Below are 19,328 nucleotides of genomic sequence, written 5' to 3'. Positions count from 1 at the left end.
TAACAACATTATACTTTGAAAGGGTTTGTATTTGATGTTTCCCCCCACGAATCAATGACTGGGTTGTGCAGATATGTGCAGTTGTGGGGGTGGGGGACTTGGGTTTCATTCATTCTCATCTTCTCTCTTTGGTGGTGAGTCTAATGCAGTGGCTCTCAACCTTTCCAGGCTACTGTTCCACTGTCAGGAGTCTGATTTCAAGTTTCATCTCACTTAAAAACGACTTGCTTACAAATCAGACATAAAAATACAAAAGTGTCAGAGCATGCTATTACTGAAAACTTGCTTTCTTTCTCATTTTTACCATATAATGATCAAATACATCGATTTGAATATAAATATCGTACTTACATTTCAGTGTGATACCTCAGCCTGTTTTTCACTTGTGAGCCTTGTCTGAAGCCCAAGCCCCAGGCAGCAGGGCTGAAGCATGTAACTTAGCTTTGCGGGGTCTCCTGTGGTATGGGGCCCCAGGCGATTGCCCTGCTTGCCACCCCCAATGACAGCCCTGCACTTGCAATTCCCCCTAAACCTGGCCCATGACCCACCTGGGGGCTGAAACCCATAGGCTGAGAAACCCTCATCTAGATGAGTTGAGTACCCCTGGAAGGCCTCTGCATACCCGCTGCATAGACCCCTGGCTGAAAACCACTGGTCTAATGGGCATATGCTCTGATTCAATCTGCAGCCTGAGCTCTTTTGTTTAAAGAATGATCGCTGCTTGAATTGTTACAAGCCAATGATTTACTTCTGAGTGGATTAAAATAATCCTAATATTAAATGTTATTTTGCACTTTATTTTTTTCTCTCACAAAACACTTCAACTAAAATTCATCCTGAGACAGAATAGATGGAAAAAGCCACTGGAGCGGACCTCAGCCTTGGAGGACACTCCAAAGTATCACTGAATAAAAGGGACCTACTGTCTAGAGAAAGGAGCAGAATACAGGTTTCTGGAGCCAGTAGTTCCACCACCAGAGTCAGAGGTAGCAGTTTCAATAGGAAGGTTGAAATGCGCGTAGGTTAAGTCTTCCTGTAACCCATTTATGTCTTCCATAAAAATAGAGAAAAAAGTCTCTGGGGGGCTCTTCCTGGAGATGTTCTAGGAAAACTCCAGGGACAAATCTCAGTTATGTATTTGTGCCCTAGAACTTGGGGCCACCAACCCCATAGAGCACACAGTTACCAGCAGATTTTTGTATAAGCCTGCACTGAAATCACATTTGTTAATGCAATGTGAGTAATCCGCGTCAAATAGGCCTTGAGATGCTACTTCACACACAGCAACTGCTACACTCACAGCTGTCTGTACATGACTCCTAGGACTCTCGAAAGCAGAATCTTTGAAGCAGCAATCTGGAGTATGAGACAGATCCTCTGTTATGTGGAGCACAAAGGAGCTGGTCTCCATTCTAGCAGAGAAATCTCAAAAGAAACTGGTTCTGCAAGGAGCCCACATAAAAGCTGTATTTAAAGGGGCGTGCTTGAGAACTCCTGGAGAAGGATGGCCACTGCTGATTAATATATTCCTATTGCTTAGATTCATCAGATCAAGTATCTAGAAGACTTGATGAATACTTGAGTTATTCTTTCCGAGTGATTACTACAACTGAAGAGCTCATTACACATAGAGATATGCAGCAAGGGGTGCAGATGTAGTACAGACTCAGCTCACTTGATTCAGATTAACAAAATTAAATGAAAACACAATGTGAAATCAGGGCTCTTTACAGTACTGCTTGAGACAGTGCTGTGGGTAATATTTTCTCTTTACATAGGAGAGGTGCAGCATGGACAATATCACTGCAAGTTTCCACGACACAACCTCTTACCCCATTCTGGCAAGGCAACGTCAGCCTGGAGAGGTAACGTCAGTCTCCATGTCCATTCAGTCCTTGACTAGTTAGGGCCAATTAATTTATGGGTGTGGGGGTTTCAGGTTTTTATACAAACATATGGTTCATTAGGAATGGAAGAGACATCATGATTAAGCAGTTGGTGAGCTGAGACCATAGCCTATCATGATGACCAATATTGTCACGTTGTTTCCTTGTTCTCCTCATCTGTCTCCAGCTGTTGTTTCTTATCTTATGCATCAGTTGGACATTCTTTGGGGCAAGGGCCGTCTTTTTGTTCTGTGTTTGTACAGCGCCTAGCACAACGGGGACCTGGTCCATGACAAGGACTCCTAGGTGCTACTGGAATACAAATAATAAATAACTAATTTCACATTGGCCAGAAAACAGCTTATGGATTTGAACAGTTGACCTTCATGTGAAGCACTCCACATGGCTCAGAGAACAGATATACACTCAAGCATTTGAGGCTTGATCCAAAGCTCATTGAACTCACCGGGCTTTGGAGCAAGCCCTTCAGGCCTACATCCTGGAGAACAAACTTGGGGAAGCTTGGAAAGTTCAAACATTTTCCTTACGAAGGAGTTTGGTCTTTAAAAAGAAATTCTCGCAGTCTAAAACATATAAACAAAGGTATTCTTTCCACAGGGGCCTTTCTTAATGTTTCCCTTAATCTGAGTCCACCTGCGATACATGTCCTGAGGACAAAGGCCTGATACTGGCCTTCCATGCAAGAAAGCAACTTTAAATTGGGTCATGATGCCATCTCATATTGGTTCTCTTAGCATTGGTAAGAGGTTAGAAGCCGTGGGCACCGCGGCACCCAAAGGTTGGGCAGAAAAATAACTTCCATGCCCAGTCTGAGTTCCCATATTTGGGTCCTGTAGTGAAGCGATGACTCACCGGCGCAGCACCTCCTGCTGGTCTTCTTGGGAATTCGCTCATCCAGCACTTGGAGCGCCCTCTGCTGGCCGATGTCTCGCTTGCCTCAGGGCCCCATGTGCCTCTGCAGAATCCCCGCTCTGGGTCTCCCCTCCCAGGGGAACCCCCAACCCTCTAAACCCACCTTGCCTCAGTGGCTACTGACAGTTGTCATCCAGCCCCCTTTCCCTGGGGCAGATTGCAGTTTGTAATGGCCACTCATCATCGGCAAGGGGGTAGGACCTACTGCCTTTGCCTATCACCAGGCTGCCCCTCTGCAGCCCCAGTATCTTCATAGGCCTTCAACAAGGCCTTTGCCCTTCCCCAGCACTGCTCCGCCTTAGGTTCCTTGCTCCCAGGCAGCTAGCCCTTCCCACTCCAGGGCTAGAGTGAGACTCCCTTGTCTCCTGGCCCCACAACCCTTTTATCCAGGTCAACTGTGGCCTGATTAAGACAGCCACACCTGTGGCTGTTTCCCCAATCAGCCTAGCTTGGCTGCTTTTAACCCCTGTTCTGCAGGAATTGGGCAGCCACCCCACTACAGGTCCCAAACCACTTAGGGCAACATTTTCAAAAGCACTTAAATTACTTAGGAGCCTAAGTCCTATTGAAAATGAATTGGACTTAGTCTCTGGAGCCACTTAGGTGCTTTTGAAATTTTTACCCATAGTGTCTTCTGACAGAAAGCTGCACCAGTTGGTCACCAAATGCCCACTGTTTCTATTATATTTCTGTAATTTAACTGATGATTCCCTATAGGAAGATATTCTTTAACTAAAACGATGAGTAAGCCATGGTTTAAAGTGATTCCCTGCTATTCCCCCAGGTAAAGGGAGTGACAATTCTTAAGCACAACAAGGAAGAGGATAAAAGACAAGTGATATTTTATACTTTACCATCTACAGTCTGTAAAGCAAGAAAAACCTTATTTAATTATACCTATGATTTACACTCGACTCATTAGACGGGGATATAAAATGCACAGCTAAATTTAAATTCCTTTCTAAAGGAATTGCCACTGTTACTAATTGCCAATAGTAACAGTGAAATACATTGCACATATCTGTAGGATTACAGCCCAATTTTAATGCCCGTTTAGTATCTAGTATCCTCTGTCCAGATTGAACTGCAGTGGAAGTTCAGGTTCACAGAATGTTAGAAGTTGAAAGGATTTTATGGCTAGGCAAACAACAAGATGGCTAAATTATCTGATTCCAACATTTGTCTTTTTTAAATGTAAAAGTTAATGGGCCTGCGTTATTGGAATCACTGCAGAGAATGGCATGAACGTCATGTAGGCAAAAATCAAGAGGCCAATGATCCAAAATGTTTTAAAGTCTAGATTTTCCTCTACAGTGAGAGCAGATTATAGTCTGCCCTGTGTAGTAACTATAAGGGGTTATTAAACATATTAGCTAAGTTGTCAAGTAATTTCTGATAATCAAAGTGAGTCTTGACATTGGTTATACATGCCTGGAGGAGACATTGTCTTCCAATGTACAGATGATTTTCAGAAACATGGAAGCAGAGATAACAGCCAATGCTGCCTGATAAACTACTAATCTGTGTGAACCACACAGGCAATAATGGCATCAGCAGGTTTTTTTAAAAGGTTATGATGACAGCAAGAAAAATGAATAGCTGCTTCTGCTGATCTTTATTAGTTAGCTATCCCTTTACTTTCTGAATCGGCAGAGTCATTAGAGCTGCAGTGCCCCCCAATCCTGCTTTGGTGCAGTGAATAGTCATAAATCTGAATGGACAGAAGATTCTGCTTTTTAATGTCTCCTCATATTCATTGTCTTTGGACCTACCTGTGGCCTTTAGTGCTGGCTGTTCACCTAGCAACAGTTTTAACCTTTTGGCATGGATTTTGCCTTGGTAATGTGATTCGGCCACCACTGCCGAGGTGAAGGACATGTTACATAGCGTGCAGCATTTGTTTTTGTCCACTGCATCGGCATCACTGCCCTGGATGGAGACAAAAGAAAGAGAGATGTCAAGTAAAACCGGACAGACCTTCGCAGAGAAAGGGAAGAGTGAAATCCAGTTCTGTGATGTCACTGCAAAGCCACAACCACCCCAGAAATCCAAAGGGGCTTTTCCCTCCCTTCGCTATCTGAAACGCACCCCCTGTTTGCGGCCCAAGCATTAATTCTGTTTAATGAATTACTCTCCACTGCTGATGCTCCCTGCCCCCGAGTGTCCCTGGAATGGATGACAGCACATACTCTGCTTTATTACGAGTCCCAGTAGGCATGAGGCCTTGGATGTCTAAGGAGACCGTGGTATTACATGGTATATAAAACCATTCAGGCAACCCCTTAGCAGGCTCAAATGGTGGCTCAAAAAGGACATGGATGGAATCTGTTCATCACCTCAGCCCTATCCAACTGTGGCCTCAAAGAAAGGAGATGATTATGAACAGGTATGTGCTCTGATGCCAGTTGCTTTTGGGGATCTCCCTGTTGCTCCTTTGCTGTGGTAAGCCTCATGGGGTGGAACTCGCTCCCTGCCAGTTATCAGGGCTCATTCCCCCGCATGCTTTCATATGACCCCTCAAGAGGTTCCCTTCGTTGCTCGCCCCGTATTTGCTTTCACTGGCTATGGGGGATTGGGAAATCAGACACCTGGGTTGTTATAACAGATGTTTCTTATTGGTCAAAGGGATAGTCTCTTTTAGAACATTTTTTAAAATATGCCAAGGAGCAGCTAGAATAGGACAGGCCCCTCTTTAGAGGATGGGGGCCCAAAAACCAACCAGGTTGGGGGGTTTCACCAGAGCCATGCCACCACATTCCAATGGGATTTGGGCACTTCACGCCCGCAGGCATCTCTGGAAATCACGACCTAAATGTTTAGATTATTGACCCCCTTTCTTTGGTGTGCTAGAGCTTGTGGCTGGGTGCAGGGGCACTAAAGGGGTTACATTTAGTGCCCTTGCCTTTCTCCTTGCATGGGTGTCCAAGGAGAGGTCTTCTGCAGACAGGAGAAGAACACCTGCAGGAAGGCTGAGTGCTATCTCCCCAGGCTCCTTTTGCTGATGGTTCCTTGTTTGGTCTGTTTTTATGAGGACTCTCTCCCGCCAGTGGCTAGGCTTGGTTTCTGCCCAGCCTCCCCAGCAATGCACAAAGCCCCTCAGATCATCTGTTTGAAAATCACTGAAAGGTTCATTGTAATTTTAAATCTCTTCTGTTTTAATGCTGCGGTGCAGAGTGCCAGGCATTTCAGGCACAGGCCAGAGAGCGGATGGGGAAAAGATGGCTTTAAAAATAAAATGAGTACTGAACAATCAGATGGATGGCCAGCCACTTCTACAGCAGTGGGTCTGGCACTGCCAGCAAAGCAACCCCTGATTACTCTCATTACAGTCTGTACAGTACCAGAGATCAGACAGGGTCTCCGTTATCAATCAGAGATTAGCAAATTGATAATTCAGGCTGGACTAAAGGTGAAGCCTTCTGTAGGGCCCCTATTGGACAGGCTAGACCTAGGCCAGTTTCCTTAACTAACCCAATGCTGGGAATAATATCTGAGATGCTCCAGAACAATTTCTATGCTCTTTCCAGGTGCACTAAAGGCAAACTCCTAGTTATCAAACAGATGGGGAAATTCAGGAACTAGGATCTGGCTATGTGAGTCCCCCCACCCCCATTCTCAACATACCATGAAGAGCCTGAGTTAGTGGCCAGACACATTCCTTTCCTGGGGTTTGGCTTATTGGTCATTCAGAAACAACAACAACACAACACCTCCTTGGCCATTTCCCTTCCAAAAATCCCAGTGCGCCCCAGTGCAAAGAATCATTCCCACCCTCTTTAGATCCTGACTGAATCTAACTGACTGCACCATTGGCCAGCACAACACATCACTAACTCCCCTGACTCTTCCCGGAGACCTTTATTCAGTACATGAGCCATGGGTAACAAGCCCAGCAGACCCATACAGCACTTATATTCTAACAGGTGCCTTAGGGAGGTGCCAGGGCCTAGTCAGGGGTTCACAGACAGGCTTCTCATTTGTCCTACAGCATCTCAGCGGGTTTTTTTTCTTTTTTAAGAACTCTCTAGTCTTGTGGCTGCAAAGAAACCCACACTAATGTGATCAGAGTGGGACCAATGGAGTGATGCCTGCTCAAGTTTGCAGAGAGCCAGAAAAAACAGCTCTGAGTCACAAATTGCCCCATTCATCTAAATGGGGGCTAATTCGGATGCTCAATGATGATACTTTAAATGCCAACATTGATAGGTATTTCACTTCTCAAAAGTCTAAGACTGGAGAGGAAGGATCCTATTATGAGGGACAGTGGTTCTCCTGGCTTGTGGTGTGCTTGAAAAATATTAAATAATAATGTGGTATGATGAAGAAACATTTATAGTCCACTATTAATCATGTCTGGGAATATTGAGCTCTCATTCTGGTTGGCATTTGCAGAGAAAATTCCTGCAAAGAGTGTCGGACCATCCCCAGCATTTCATCTGTTGACACGTACTGTAGAACAAAACACCTATCTTGCAGCAATTATCTACTACCAACTGCTAACAAGATAAACCTGAAGGCAAGAGCAACCTAATGGCACCTACTAAAGACTGGAATAACTGCAACAAAACTTGCCCAGCAGACCGAACCACCAGCCAGGAAAAATCTGCTACTTTCTGCTTCTTCCCTTGTGGAAGATGAACTTTTGAACTCTGCCTGGTGACTACTCGGATATGAAAAAAAGATATCCACAAAGAGATGGGCTTTTTGCATGTGGTAGTGAAAAACATGCCTAGGAAACTGATGCTGCCAGAGACTCTTCTTCTAATACAGTGGGTTCTCAAACTGCGATCACCTGCTCTGCCTGGAGGGGTTGGGGGCGGGGCGTCTACGGAATGAAACATATTGGTGCAAGGATGATGCCTTGTGAGTGCTGTGGCAACGACCATGTGATTCTGACACCCAGACTATAAGTCACTTGCTCTTACATAGGAGGTCCCCATACATGCATAGCATTTCCATTATTTTTTCCAGAGTTGGTAATCTCTGTATTTTCATGAACTTGGGTGTCCCAGAAATTGAGGAAAAACAGATTCTGGGGTACACTATAACATTTCAGGTAAATGGGTGTTTCAGACAAGCAGAAGACTCCATCATGTTGGGTGATATATTTTCTAATGGACAGAGAGTTATTCTGCTACGTATCCAGAGGACTACTGCAGCCCTCAGATCCTAAGAGCTGCACAGGACCCCGGGCTGCGTGAAATATGAGCACGTTGGAAGTGCGGTAGATCCTGGCTGCTGATTATCTGGCGTAGAGATCATCTCTGAAGTAATGCTCTATACTGGTGTAACTGGCCAGTGTCACACAATGTACAGAAGCCATGCTGCCTATTGGATGGAATGCCACAGCTGGAAAAAATGTGTATAACTGCATCTCCCGCCAATGGGCTCACCTACAAACAATATGAGTGCCAATACTGCTCCACAAGGGTGAATGCTCCATAAGTTACTGCTAATGATCTATAATCAGTTCTGATTCAGCTCACTCTGTCTCTCTCAACCTACAGATGCAAGCTGTGTTTCCATGGCCAGCAGCCATGCAAATTTAATTTTTGCTGAATTGAGCCCATTAAAACAAAAATGTGCTTCTGGCCACCTTTTAGAATATAAGTGATAATTTCTCCCAGTAATGTGATTTTTTTTCAGTGTGCTCCTTAAAATAAATAAATACCCCCAACACACACACATCACAGTGAAATGCACACATGTGCTGGGCCCCTACTGCTCTGAGCCAGTAAAGTTCTGTAGGACAAGTGCATCCAGAAGGCCTAATTTGTATTTCATGAATAATTAGGAAGCCACATCAAGAAGATTTGTGAGATTATAAAAACGCATTGTAAATACAAACTGCTGAAATTCCTGCAGGACCGAGAGACAATCTAACCTTGTGGAGATCTCTGTCAATTCGCTGCATTCAGCACTCCTCTTTCCTTATATCCCTCATCCCCCAAGCGTTTCCACCTGCCCCAGCAATGTGCCCATTACCGCTGCAGCCAGTTCCCCTTGCCTTGGTTATGGAAGCATCCCTACAGCATAATAGCCTAATGGGGGACTATGCCATGTCCAAAGCAAACATTGAAAAAAATTGCTTTCGTTCCTGTTGCAGGGGGGTTGCTCCTTTTATGCTCTCCGAGGTTTCTCATCCCCGAGTGCCTGAGGTGAGAGGAATAAGCAGTGTGGTGACGCACACAGTCACTCTTAGGGCTGGGGAGCAGACCAAGCTAGGGATGTCAAAAAAGGACACTGTGCTGGAAAGGAAATAGGAGACCAGGACTTGGGAAACCCTGCATGAAGGGAGGAGCACAAACATCGATGCCGCCATTATGGCAGCACCCCCTACATCTGACAAGTCAATGAACACAAAGCTGATTGGAGAGGAAAAGTACCAGAGGCAAACAGCTGCTCTGAAGGACAGCAAGCAGCCGGCCCTACAAGAAAGGGATGAGCCAGCCATGGGAAGCGGGGCTTGGAGTGGCAAACTGATATGCTGGTGGATGAGAGGGATAGGCTTCAGTTCCGGGCGACAGAGAGGAAGGGAGCTCAGGAGAGAGAGAGCAGTTTCTCTTGGACAGCAGCCTGAGGAATGGAAAGCCAGAGAGGCCATCAGAAAAGCAGACTGGAAAGGGGCGATGGAAGAAATAAAGGTTCTAAAAGGACATGAAGTGGGAACCCAGATGATGCTTGCCGGGAGGTGGGCACCCAGACGATGAGCATTGGGCAAACAAGGACAGCGTGGGTAGCTTCCTCTCCTTCTCAAGGTGCATGGAGATGGCCAGCTCTGGGGAAAGGGAGAAAAAATAGTACTCCCTCAGCTAGAACTTGCCCTGGGGTGACTAAGGATGTTTTTGGTGGGGGCAGTGTAACAGGGAGGCTTGCTCCTCAAGGGCTGATTTGTGTTTGCTGAGTTCCAGTCATCTCCAATACTTTTGTGCTGATTACACGGTCTTGCCGTGATACTTTCAGAATTCTTCTATAACACTGTACTTTGAAAGATTGTAGTTTCTTTGTTTGAATGTCCATGTTTCACAGCCATAATTTAACATAGATCAAATGTAAATTTAAGAGTCAGAATTTAGTCTTCAGTTTTGTGTCACTTCTAATCAGATATTTATACTTCCAAAATGTCTCTTTCACTCTCCCTGTTCTGGTTCTGATTTCAGCACCCAATCTTCCATCTTCTGTAATGATGCTTCTTAAGTAGCAATAATTTTTCACTTGCTGTACAGCTATGTTGTTCATTGGAATTTTGCATGTTTTCCCAAGATCCTTGCATACCACCATAGTTTTGTCTTGTCCACATTCAACACTAGAAGATATATAATCTCCACTAACTTCATCAGACCATCTTCTGAATCAGACGACAACAGTGTCATCTGCATAGTGAAAGTTATTCACCTATTTTCCATTCATCTTAATACTGTCTTCTGTTTTTTCGATTAATCACTCACTATAAATGTTGAATTAGTGACATTATACAACCTTATCTCACTCCTCTCTTGATCTCTATTAGATTTTCATTTTCATCTCCCATTATAATCACCTTCTGATTCCAGAATAATTGTTTTATTATTTGGAGTTTGTATCCATCAGTCCTTACAGATCTTAATATATGAAGCAATTTGGAATTGTGAATTCTGGCAAATGCTTTTTGGAAGTCAATGAACACAAATATATTGTTTTCCTCATTTCAACTGATCTTTCTAATATGAGCTTCAAGTTCATAATGATATTTATCCTGCCTTTTCTATGTTTGAAGCTATATTGTTTTTCGCTTATTTTCTTATCAATCTTTCCGGGTATTCAGTCTTGAACAACTTGCAAAAATATAGGAAAGTCATGTGATACCAGGCTGATTATGAATTGTAAAGACTGCAGAAGTGTTCTTTTTGGGGGGGATTTGGATAGAGTGGGGTTGTAAAATCTCCTGGCAATTCTCCTGTCTTAAACATATTCTTCATTACCTCTGACAGGGCTTTCAGCCTTCATCCTCTATGCTTTTTAACAATTCAGCCAGTATTCAAGCACAATCTAGCACTTTTCCATTCAGAAGTCACTGCTGCCTTGATTTCTTCATCCATTATAGGCAGGTTTACTTGACTGATCTCTAAATTGAGATTTTTCAGGCCTACCACTACATAGTTCTTTGATATATTCTCCCTATCTCTCATTCTTGTCTTTAGGATCCATCAAATATTGCCCATTTTTGTCCTTAAGTGTCATATCCATCACCTTTTTTCTGTAATTAAAGTTTCTTTCCTTTTGATACCTCACTTGTTCCTTCTCTTTATCCAATTGTTCAATGTCTTTACATTTCTCATTCAAACATTCGGACTTTGCTAATCTGCATTTATTCGTTATCATTCTATTTAGTCTTCAATATTCCTTTCTTTCTGTTATTGATCTTTGTGCTTTTACTGTCCTTCTTTTGTCCATCAGAACAATAATTTCATCTGGTATCCAGAAGGTTTTTTTACCTAGTAACTTCTTCCCATACATTTATCTGTAGCTTCTCTGATAGCATCTTGCAAATGTACTCAAGTCACTGGGTCTTTGTTTTCACGAATGATATGCAACACTTCTTCTTGGTAATGACTTTGTATCTCCTGATTCCCCAGAGCTTCAAGGTTCCAACCTAGATAGTGTTTGGCTTTCCATAAATTTTTTCAGTTTGATATCAGTCTCATCAATACCAACCTGTAATCTGATCCACAATTTGCACTTGGCATAACCTTAACCTTCCTAACACCATTTCTATAACTATGGTTGATTGCAATAGGTTCTCTTCAACATGAGTATTGCAGATAATGAGGTCATCTTTCTCACAAAATTCCATAAATCTTTCTCCTCTATCATTTGTTCCACTAAGGTCTAATGTGCCAACTGTCACAGATATCCTACCTCTTCCTACTTTTGTGTTCCAGTCTCCCATAAGAATTACCACTCTGTCTTTTTTTTCCCATCACTCATTTCCATTGCTTCTTCAATGTTTTCACAGAACTGTTGGTCGTCATCAGAATCTGCAGTTCAATAATATCTTTTGGATGTGCTTTTATCACAATTATCATTACTGTTCAGATAGATTTACTTATTCGATCCTTCCAGCTACATCCTACCTACTATAATTACCATTCCTTTCCTACTTTGCCATCCACCTGCACTAATAACTCTGTATTCTTTGCCACTCGTAATGCTTATGACAAAGTCATCTTGACCTCTCCAGAACATCTCACTTAGTCCCATTATTGTGATGTCCAGCTTTTCCATTTCTTTACATTTCTTTCCCAGGTTAAGCCAGTCCCTTTACTTTCCATGTGGTGATCCCTCCAGTCACCAGTTTCACACATCTGGCCATGTGGGGCACCAGCTAGTGCTGAGGGCCAGTCAGATTGCATGGCAGTTGAGGAATACTAGCATTCCTCAACTGCCATATAGGCTTTAGTGCGCTCTGAATGTTTACCATTATAAAAGACGAACCTGGAAACTTAAATTCATAATTTTGCTAGACATCTGTGCCGGAGAATCTTCTGCTTATAAACTGTGAGAATTAAGCATTTAACAGTTCCCAAACATCCATCTCTATCCACCTTGTTTCTTATTCAGGCACTGATCACCAGGATATCTCTGAACACTTTTTTTTAATTATTATTTTTTGGTCCTATGGTTCTTAGCAGGCTGCACCTGAAGCCCTCACAGAGAGCGTGTCCCTACTGGCATTATTGCTGCATCACTTTTCAGTACTCACCTACTCTGATTTTTCAGTCTCTCAATTGATATTTCACACACACACAATTTCTCTTCGGTGTATTTAAAGGAGATGGTAGGTTTAACACTAGGGAGCAGAGCCAATATCATGTGAGTTGAGGGTAGGGAATAATTGTCCATCAGTACTGGTGAATGAGTGGAGAAAAAAGTTCCCAAAAAACCCAAAGGCTAAACAACAAACACTTTCATAGCTACTGGGCTCATTGTCAACAATTTACAAACAGGGCGAAAGGGCTGCATTTGTCGTAAGTATTAGTCATAACGGATATTTGAGTCAGCACCACAAGGAAACGTGATGAGTGCATTTAGAGCTGTACCCGGTTGGACAGATTTTCAGAAGAGCTTAGCATGCTGGGTTGGCTGCTTATTGAAGTGCCTAAATAGGATCAGAACTCTTTTCTGGCCCTATTTGGAGCAAGAACTTTCCAACAGCCAGGGACTCTGCCTCTTACTTTTGTTTATCCCACCTGAAATCAGTAGAAAGCCATTGTTTAAACCACACGTCTCTTCCAGCTACCCTGTGTTCCTGCGAGTATGCATGCACAGCTGTTCACAGTGAAGTCATAACAAAACAGGGTGCCCAGAATCAAACCATATGCAAACGTGTATTCTTTCACCCCATGAATCATTAGGCAATGCTGCCAATGCAGTAATATGTTAGGGGATGTGTGCCAAGTTCTCCAGACACCTCATGGGCTTAGGTCTCTCTCTTGCATTAAGTGGCATTTTCATTCCCTGTGATTATACAGACACTGAATATGAACAGATACTTTGACAAAAACTAATGGCTGCTATCTAGATCACTGAAATGTTGGGATCCAAGACAAGAACAGTTCAAACACGTGGAGCGGGAGAGAGACAGATAAATAAGGCTGCTTGACAATAAAAGATCTGAACGAGGCATGAAATATACTAAAGCCACTTATTAGTGTTCCTAAAGAAAAGAACATTGCTTGCCTGTGATCTGCATGGACTATAATGCAATCTTTTCATTTATTTCAAATGAAGACTCTCTGATTAGAACTCGAAAGACTTACAGCTTTAGCCTGCTCCCGGAGGCAACTTGACCAATTGCCCCCTTGAATATGCTGTTTTCCAAATGTGTGTGTTTTCTCAGATTAGCAGTGTGTGTGCATTTATTATCTAGGCTCATTCACTCTGCAAGCTGGTCAGGTTTGGCCCCCAACCCACAGTAAAAATCCCTCTAGCAATGAGCCATCTGGAGACAGCATTGTTCACTTTTTTTACCCTACTGTTCCTACAGCGGATGGTACATACTCATCATTGACAAGAGTCTCACTTATGAGCTGCAGTGAAACAGTATGGATTTTAGCAATTTCTGTCCTGTGGAGTGTGTTGGATGGGTTCATTAAAAAGGAGGAAGGTTTCAACCTCTGTCCTTATCTTCTTTTATTACAGAACTCCTAATATAGCAGCACCGTCAAGGTATTGACCAAGGTCCCACTGCCTGCCCTACTTTCAATCCCACTCTAACATTGCCAAAGAAAAGCCCAACAATAGCATTTTATTTGGATGCACCACCACTCTTGTATGCCAAAACAAGGGACAGCCGATCCCCACAACTAAACTCTCTGCTTCCTTTATGCTGTGGAGCGTACTCATGATAGAACTACATGGAAGTGTTTATTATTATCCCCAATTTTTAAACGTCTAGTGTGACATTCACACTGGTGCAAAGGGCCAGAGCAAGACCATTCTAGTTCCACTTCACTCTCTGGGTTGAATGACATCTAACTGGTGTATTAGCCTTGTGCTGATCATCTGCATAGGGGTTATTTTTACTGAGATTGCTCCTTTAAACACAGAAAAAAGCCATTTGTGGCTGCAAGTGTCGCTACTCTTGGGAGGGTGAGAAGTGAGGAGAGAGGAGAGTTTTTCAAAGGCACAAGGGGCAGTTAGAAGCCAACTGAAAATCAGTGGGAGTTGCGTGCCTAATTCCCTTTTGTGACTTTGAAAATCTCTTCCTTATATACTGTCTAAGGAATACAAAGCCCGCATTTGTTAACTGCATCAAGCCACTGCATTAAATACTTTTAATGGAGGGTGAAATTAAGGAAAAGAAAAATGCAGGCTTAATATCTGGAAACATTTCGATGGGGGCTGCAGATTAGTCTTCCAAAGAAAGTGGCGGAGTCCAATTGTTTCTGATATTTAATACTATCGGGGACAATCCTGCAGGAGGATACTTTACAGCAACTGTAGCCAAATAAGATTTTTCCATCTCCAATCTAGATGATCTTGTGCTGCTCCAAGGTGCACAGTACTGGAACAGCATTAACAGAAGAAACAGTCTGATTGAAGCGTTCAATAACAGAGTTATTTTTAAGTTGTGATGTTACCACTGGGTGTAGTTCTCTTGCCTGGCAGAAATATTTACTTCTGCCAGTACACCACAATGACCCATTAATAGTATTGTTAAAGGCATGAGAGTGTGCAGGGTTTATTAATTAACCTAAATAGGGATCCATTTCTGTCCCACCCAGCATGCCCCTCCACACAACACATCTTGCTAGCCTAGCTTCTAGCTCACCTCTTGTCAAGCAAAGCGTTACCAAAATATAAATCAGCCATTTTCAAGAGCCATGCAGTTCTGTTCTATCCAGACCTACTGGCATTATGCACTGATTAAATTCAGATGATTAATTCCTCCTTGCAATATGTTTGCCATGCAGTGCTGGTGATTTTGCTAGAATATTTAAGTTTGTGCTGTAGGGAAACTTGGGATGTTGGAAACCTACTGTAAATGACTATGTTTTCATCTACAGTCAGTAAGACAGCAGCATGTGCATTTTGTCACAACCCGCTACAAAGGCAAAAAAACAGGTCAATTTTCAACACTAGAAATGTTCACCGTCCATCCAAACACTTGTGGATTAGGTCAGAGGAACGACAGCAGCAGGGAACAGCAAAGTGTTCATGCAGCTCACACCTAGTCCATCTATCATGTTCCTTTTCATCACAAAGAGCCATTGGAAAAAGGACTGTGAGTCTACACTACAGACCTTACTGCAGCACAGCTATACCACTGCAGCTCTGCTGTTGTAAGGTCTCCAGTGCAGCCGCTTTGTGCCAATGGGAGAGAGCTCTCCTGTCACCCCCAGGGAGTGGTGGTAGCTATATCAGAGCATCTCCCTCCAACATAGCGCTGTCCACACCAGCGCTTTTGTCAGTGAAACTGATGTCAGTCGGGGGAGGAGGGTGTTTTTTTCACACCCCGATGGACAAAAGTTTTTTGCCGACAAAAGTGCTCGTGTAGACGTAGCCTAATTTTCATTCCTTTGCTGATTTTTTCCTTAATTAATCTAAATCAGTTGTAGCCCCTGGGGGAAATCCCACAGAAGTATATTTTCTATTCTGAGTCCTGTGGCACCTTATAGACTAACAGACGTTTTGGAGCACGAGCTTTCGTGGGTGAATACCCACTTTGTCGGCTACCCCTCTGATATTTTCTATTCTGAGTGCAACTCACACTTCTGTGAAATGGGATTCAAGATATTTTACATGTCTTCAAAGAGGAATTACTTGAAAGTCAAGTGCACAGTGAAAAATGCTCAGAATTCATTGATCATCAGTGGCTGCAATACATAAAGAACCACCACCTGAGTTCTTGTCTGACAACCTTATATACTGAGGTGTTTATGAACCTGGATCTGTGTGCATGTGTGTTTGCCCTATGCTTTAATTTGTTTGCAGTGTTGTTGTAGCCGTGTTGGTCTCAGCATATTAGAGACACAAGGTGGGTGAGGTAATATCTTTTATCGGACTAACTTCTGTTGGTGAAAGAGAAGCTTTTGAGCCACACAGAGCTTCAGGCCTGGAGAAAGTATAAAAGCGTCACAGCTGAGGTGAAAAAGATAGTTTAGCACAAGTAGTTAACACATATTCTGAAGGACCAAAAGTGGTCCATTAACACCTCTGCAGTCACAGGACAAAAAAAAGGGGGCTTAGTGGTTATAGATTGTTGTAATAAACCATAATTCCAGTGTCCTTATTAAGGCCATGATTTTTAGCGTCTAGCAAAGTTATGAATTTAAGTTTCCAGGCTCATCTTTTGATGGCGTTGTGCAGTTTTGCTTTGAGGATGAGGACTGAGAGACAAGATATGGAGTGAACATTTTGTGAAAAGTGTTTGCCCATGGGTGATATGGTGTCCAATAAAAGATGGTACCTCACCCACCTTGCCTCTGTGCTTCAGTGACATTGTTTCATTTCAACCTGCTTTTATGAATGGTGCGCAGTTTAAAAAAAAAAAGCCTCAGACTTATGCATCTTACTTATACTGTATTCACAACGTCAGCTCTTTCTTTTTCACTGATTCTCAGATCACTCAAACTATTCCTCTTTTTTCTACTGGCCACTAAAGTTTCTGGTTGAGAGTTTCAAAGCCTACTGGGGAATTCAGTCACACAGCTCCCATTAATTTCAAATGGGAGTTTCATAGCTAAATCCCTAGTTGGCTTTGAAAGTCTCAACATCCATGCATAATGCAAACACACCTTCCCTGTTAATTCCCTCTATCCATTTTTTCTTATGTTTATAATGCTAATAAGCACCAGCAGTAGGGGAAATGTTTTGGCTAAAGCATTATTAATTAAATATACAAGTCTGCAGCATTTTGTCAGTAGCATTGCCTTCCTTATTTCTTCCCTAAGGGTAAATTCCCTGCACAAAAGTGTCCAGATGCTCAGAGCCTTGTTCTAACCCTGAGGAGTAATTATTCCTTTTGTCACTTTGTCGGGAGATGGTTGTGTGTGTAAACAGATGGCCTATAGGGCCCTGATCTAGGTTCCTTTCGTCACTGGTTGAGTGACATGAAGATGACAGCATTGTGTAACCAACTGGTAAAATAACATTCCTTGTATATCAAGACGGCCTGGACAAATGCTATTAATAAGCCAGTCTGGGGTTTTGGCAACGTTCCAACGGACTGCCTTGCCAAAGGCTGGGTTTAGGAAGGAATGCAGGCCAGGGGAGTTTAGATGCTTTGCAAAGCTGACATCCTGCTTAGGGAAAGGCAATCTGCCCCTTCCAAGATGTACACCTCACATCAGCAAGGGTGAAACACACACATACCCACACACACACGTGCACACCCCACACCTGCTGGTCTGCTCACAGTATGGCACTGCCATTGTTCAGGAGATAGTCTTCTTCTGCGAATGAAGGCACAGCATATACCAGCACTACAGTTTGGGTAAGTCTCATCTCAGTCTTGTCTACACAGAGAGTTGCAGTGCTTTAAACTAAGGTGTGAATTTAAACCAATTCTGCTAAACAGGAACAAACCTTTGTGTGGACACACTGATTTCAGTTGAGCTTAAGTCAACTGGGAACAAAGTTAAGCTAAACTGCAGTAAACTATTCTTAAACCCAAATAATGTCCACACAAGGGGTGGAACCAGCTTAACTAAAATCAGTTTATTTAACTGGTACACGTTTTGTGCAAATAAGGTCTTGGTCTCTGTTGGAAGCTCTGTCATGCCAGCCTTGGTGGCAGGAAGCGTCTTCCCTCTAGGTTCTCCTTGACAACCTCGTGAGTTTCTAGGCCGCCATACTTCTTTGTAAAGTGTTTTTAAGAACATGGATTCCTGTGAGGGTACAGTTGTTGGATCCTCTCTGGAAAGCGTTGTGTTGTACTATAGCCAACCCCTACTGTTCAAAAGTCTCAAGTTAGGCCCCAAAATCTTGAAACTGGCTTAAAGATTGTAAGATTTAGAAACCTTTGGGGTTTATTTGTTCTTGCTTTCTGGGTTTTGAACCTTTGGGGTACACTCAGGGTCATATTTTCTAGCTTTTCTCCACAACCACGAAGACTAGAAGCTTAGTTTACCTGAATCTGAGATTCTCATGTCACTACGTTTCCAGGAGCTGGGGCTTCAAGAAAAACCTTGTATATTGTAAGATTGGTGATAAAAACATGAGAGTTTGCAGCTCTGGGCGGGGCCCAATGGAGGTAGATTCTGTAGCTTCTCATTCAAAGCTGAGAGTTCAAGCCTCCAGCCCTGGCATCAACCCACCAGTGAGTGCCTTTACTTATATTTCCCCTGGCCCTGCCTGAAACATCATCAGTGCTCAGGGCTGTCTTCCGGAGCCTCACTGAAATAAAAATGCGAAACAAAAAGCCAGCAATGCAAATGGGACTAAGCAAGTGCCCAGACTAGGACCTTAATTGTTACATGCATGTTGCAACATGGATCTTTGAGCCATCTTAAAAAGAACATTTTCACCCTTTAATTTGAAAAAATCTCAAGGTGGACCCTCCCTCCAACTGTGGCTCCACCCAAGTCTTGATGGGTAAGACCAGCAAAGCTCTGACATGACGAGCAGAGTTTAACATGTGACATCAGCTACTGACCCTGAAAATATCCCCCTTTCCAGAGAGAGCCACGCTTTGCTGTTTCACAAAATCCAAATTGGTTTTGCCAGCCCAAAGATGAAATAATCCCACCAGAAAGGAACTCATCACAAAGCGCTTTGTCTTCAGGCGTGAGCCCTATCACCCTTGCATAAATTGAGAGCAGAATATATTTTATTTCTAACCCCGGAAAGATTACTTGAGATTTCATTCTGTTACACTTTCGCCAATGACAAGACCATTCATCTTCCTGTGATTTTGTATTCATGCCTAGCCATGCTGCTAATTCATAGGGCTTCTTTTAATAACATTATAAACTTCAAAATGAATCTTGTACATCCAACAGAATTAACTTTCGTTATTCAGATGCC

The 19,328-nt window shown here is 43.1% G+C and overlaps 1 protein-coding gene across 14 annotated transcripts in view; it reads right to left on the bottom strand.

The window, feature by feature from the left end:
- Window positions 1–19,328, bottom strand: part of ZMAT4 (zinc finger matrin-type 4) — a 480,660-nt gene that overhangs the window by 372,399 nt on the left and 88,933 nt on the right. For all 14 annotated transcript variants that reach the window (XM_045005488.1, XM_045005480.1, XM_045005486.1 and 11 more), the window contains one exon: window positions 4,592–4,748. In XM_045005488.1, the coding sequence (XP_044861423.1) occupies window positions 4,592–4,748 (157 nt within the window). The remainder of the gene's footprint in view (window positions 1–4,591; window positions 4,749–19,328) is intronic.

The sequence above is a fragment of the Mauremys mutica genome, chromosome 2 (genome assembly GCF_020497125.1).
Source record: "Mauremys mutica isolate MM-2020 ecotype Southern chromosome 2, ASM2049712v1, whole genome shotgun sequence".
In the NCBI taxonomy this organism is placed as follows: Eukaryota; Metazoa; Chordata; order Testudines; family Geoemydidae; genus Mauremys; species Mauremys mutica.
This window is presented reverse-complemented; position numbering and strand designations above follow the sequence as displayed.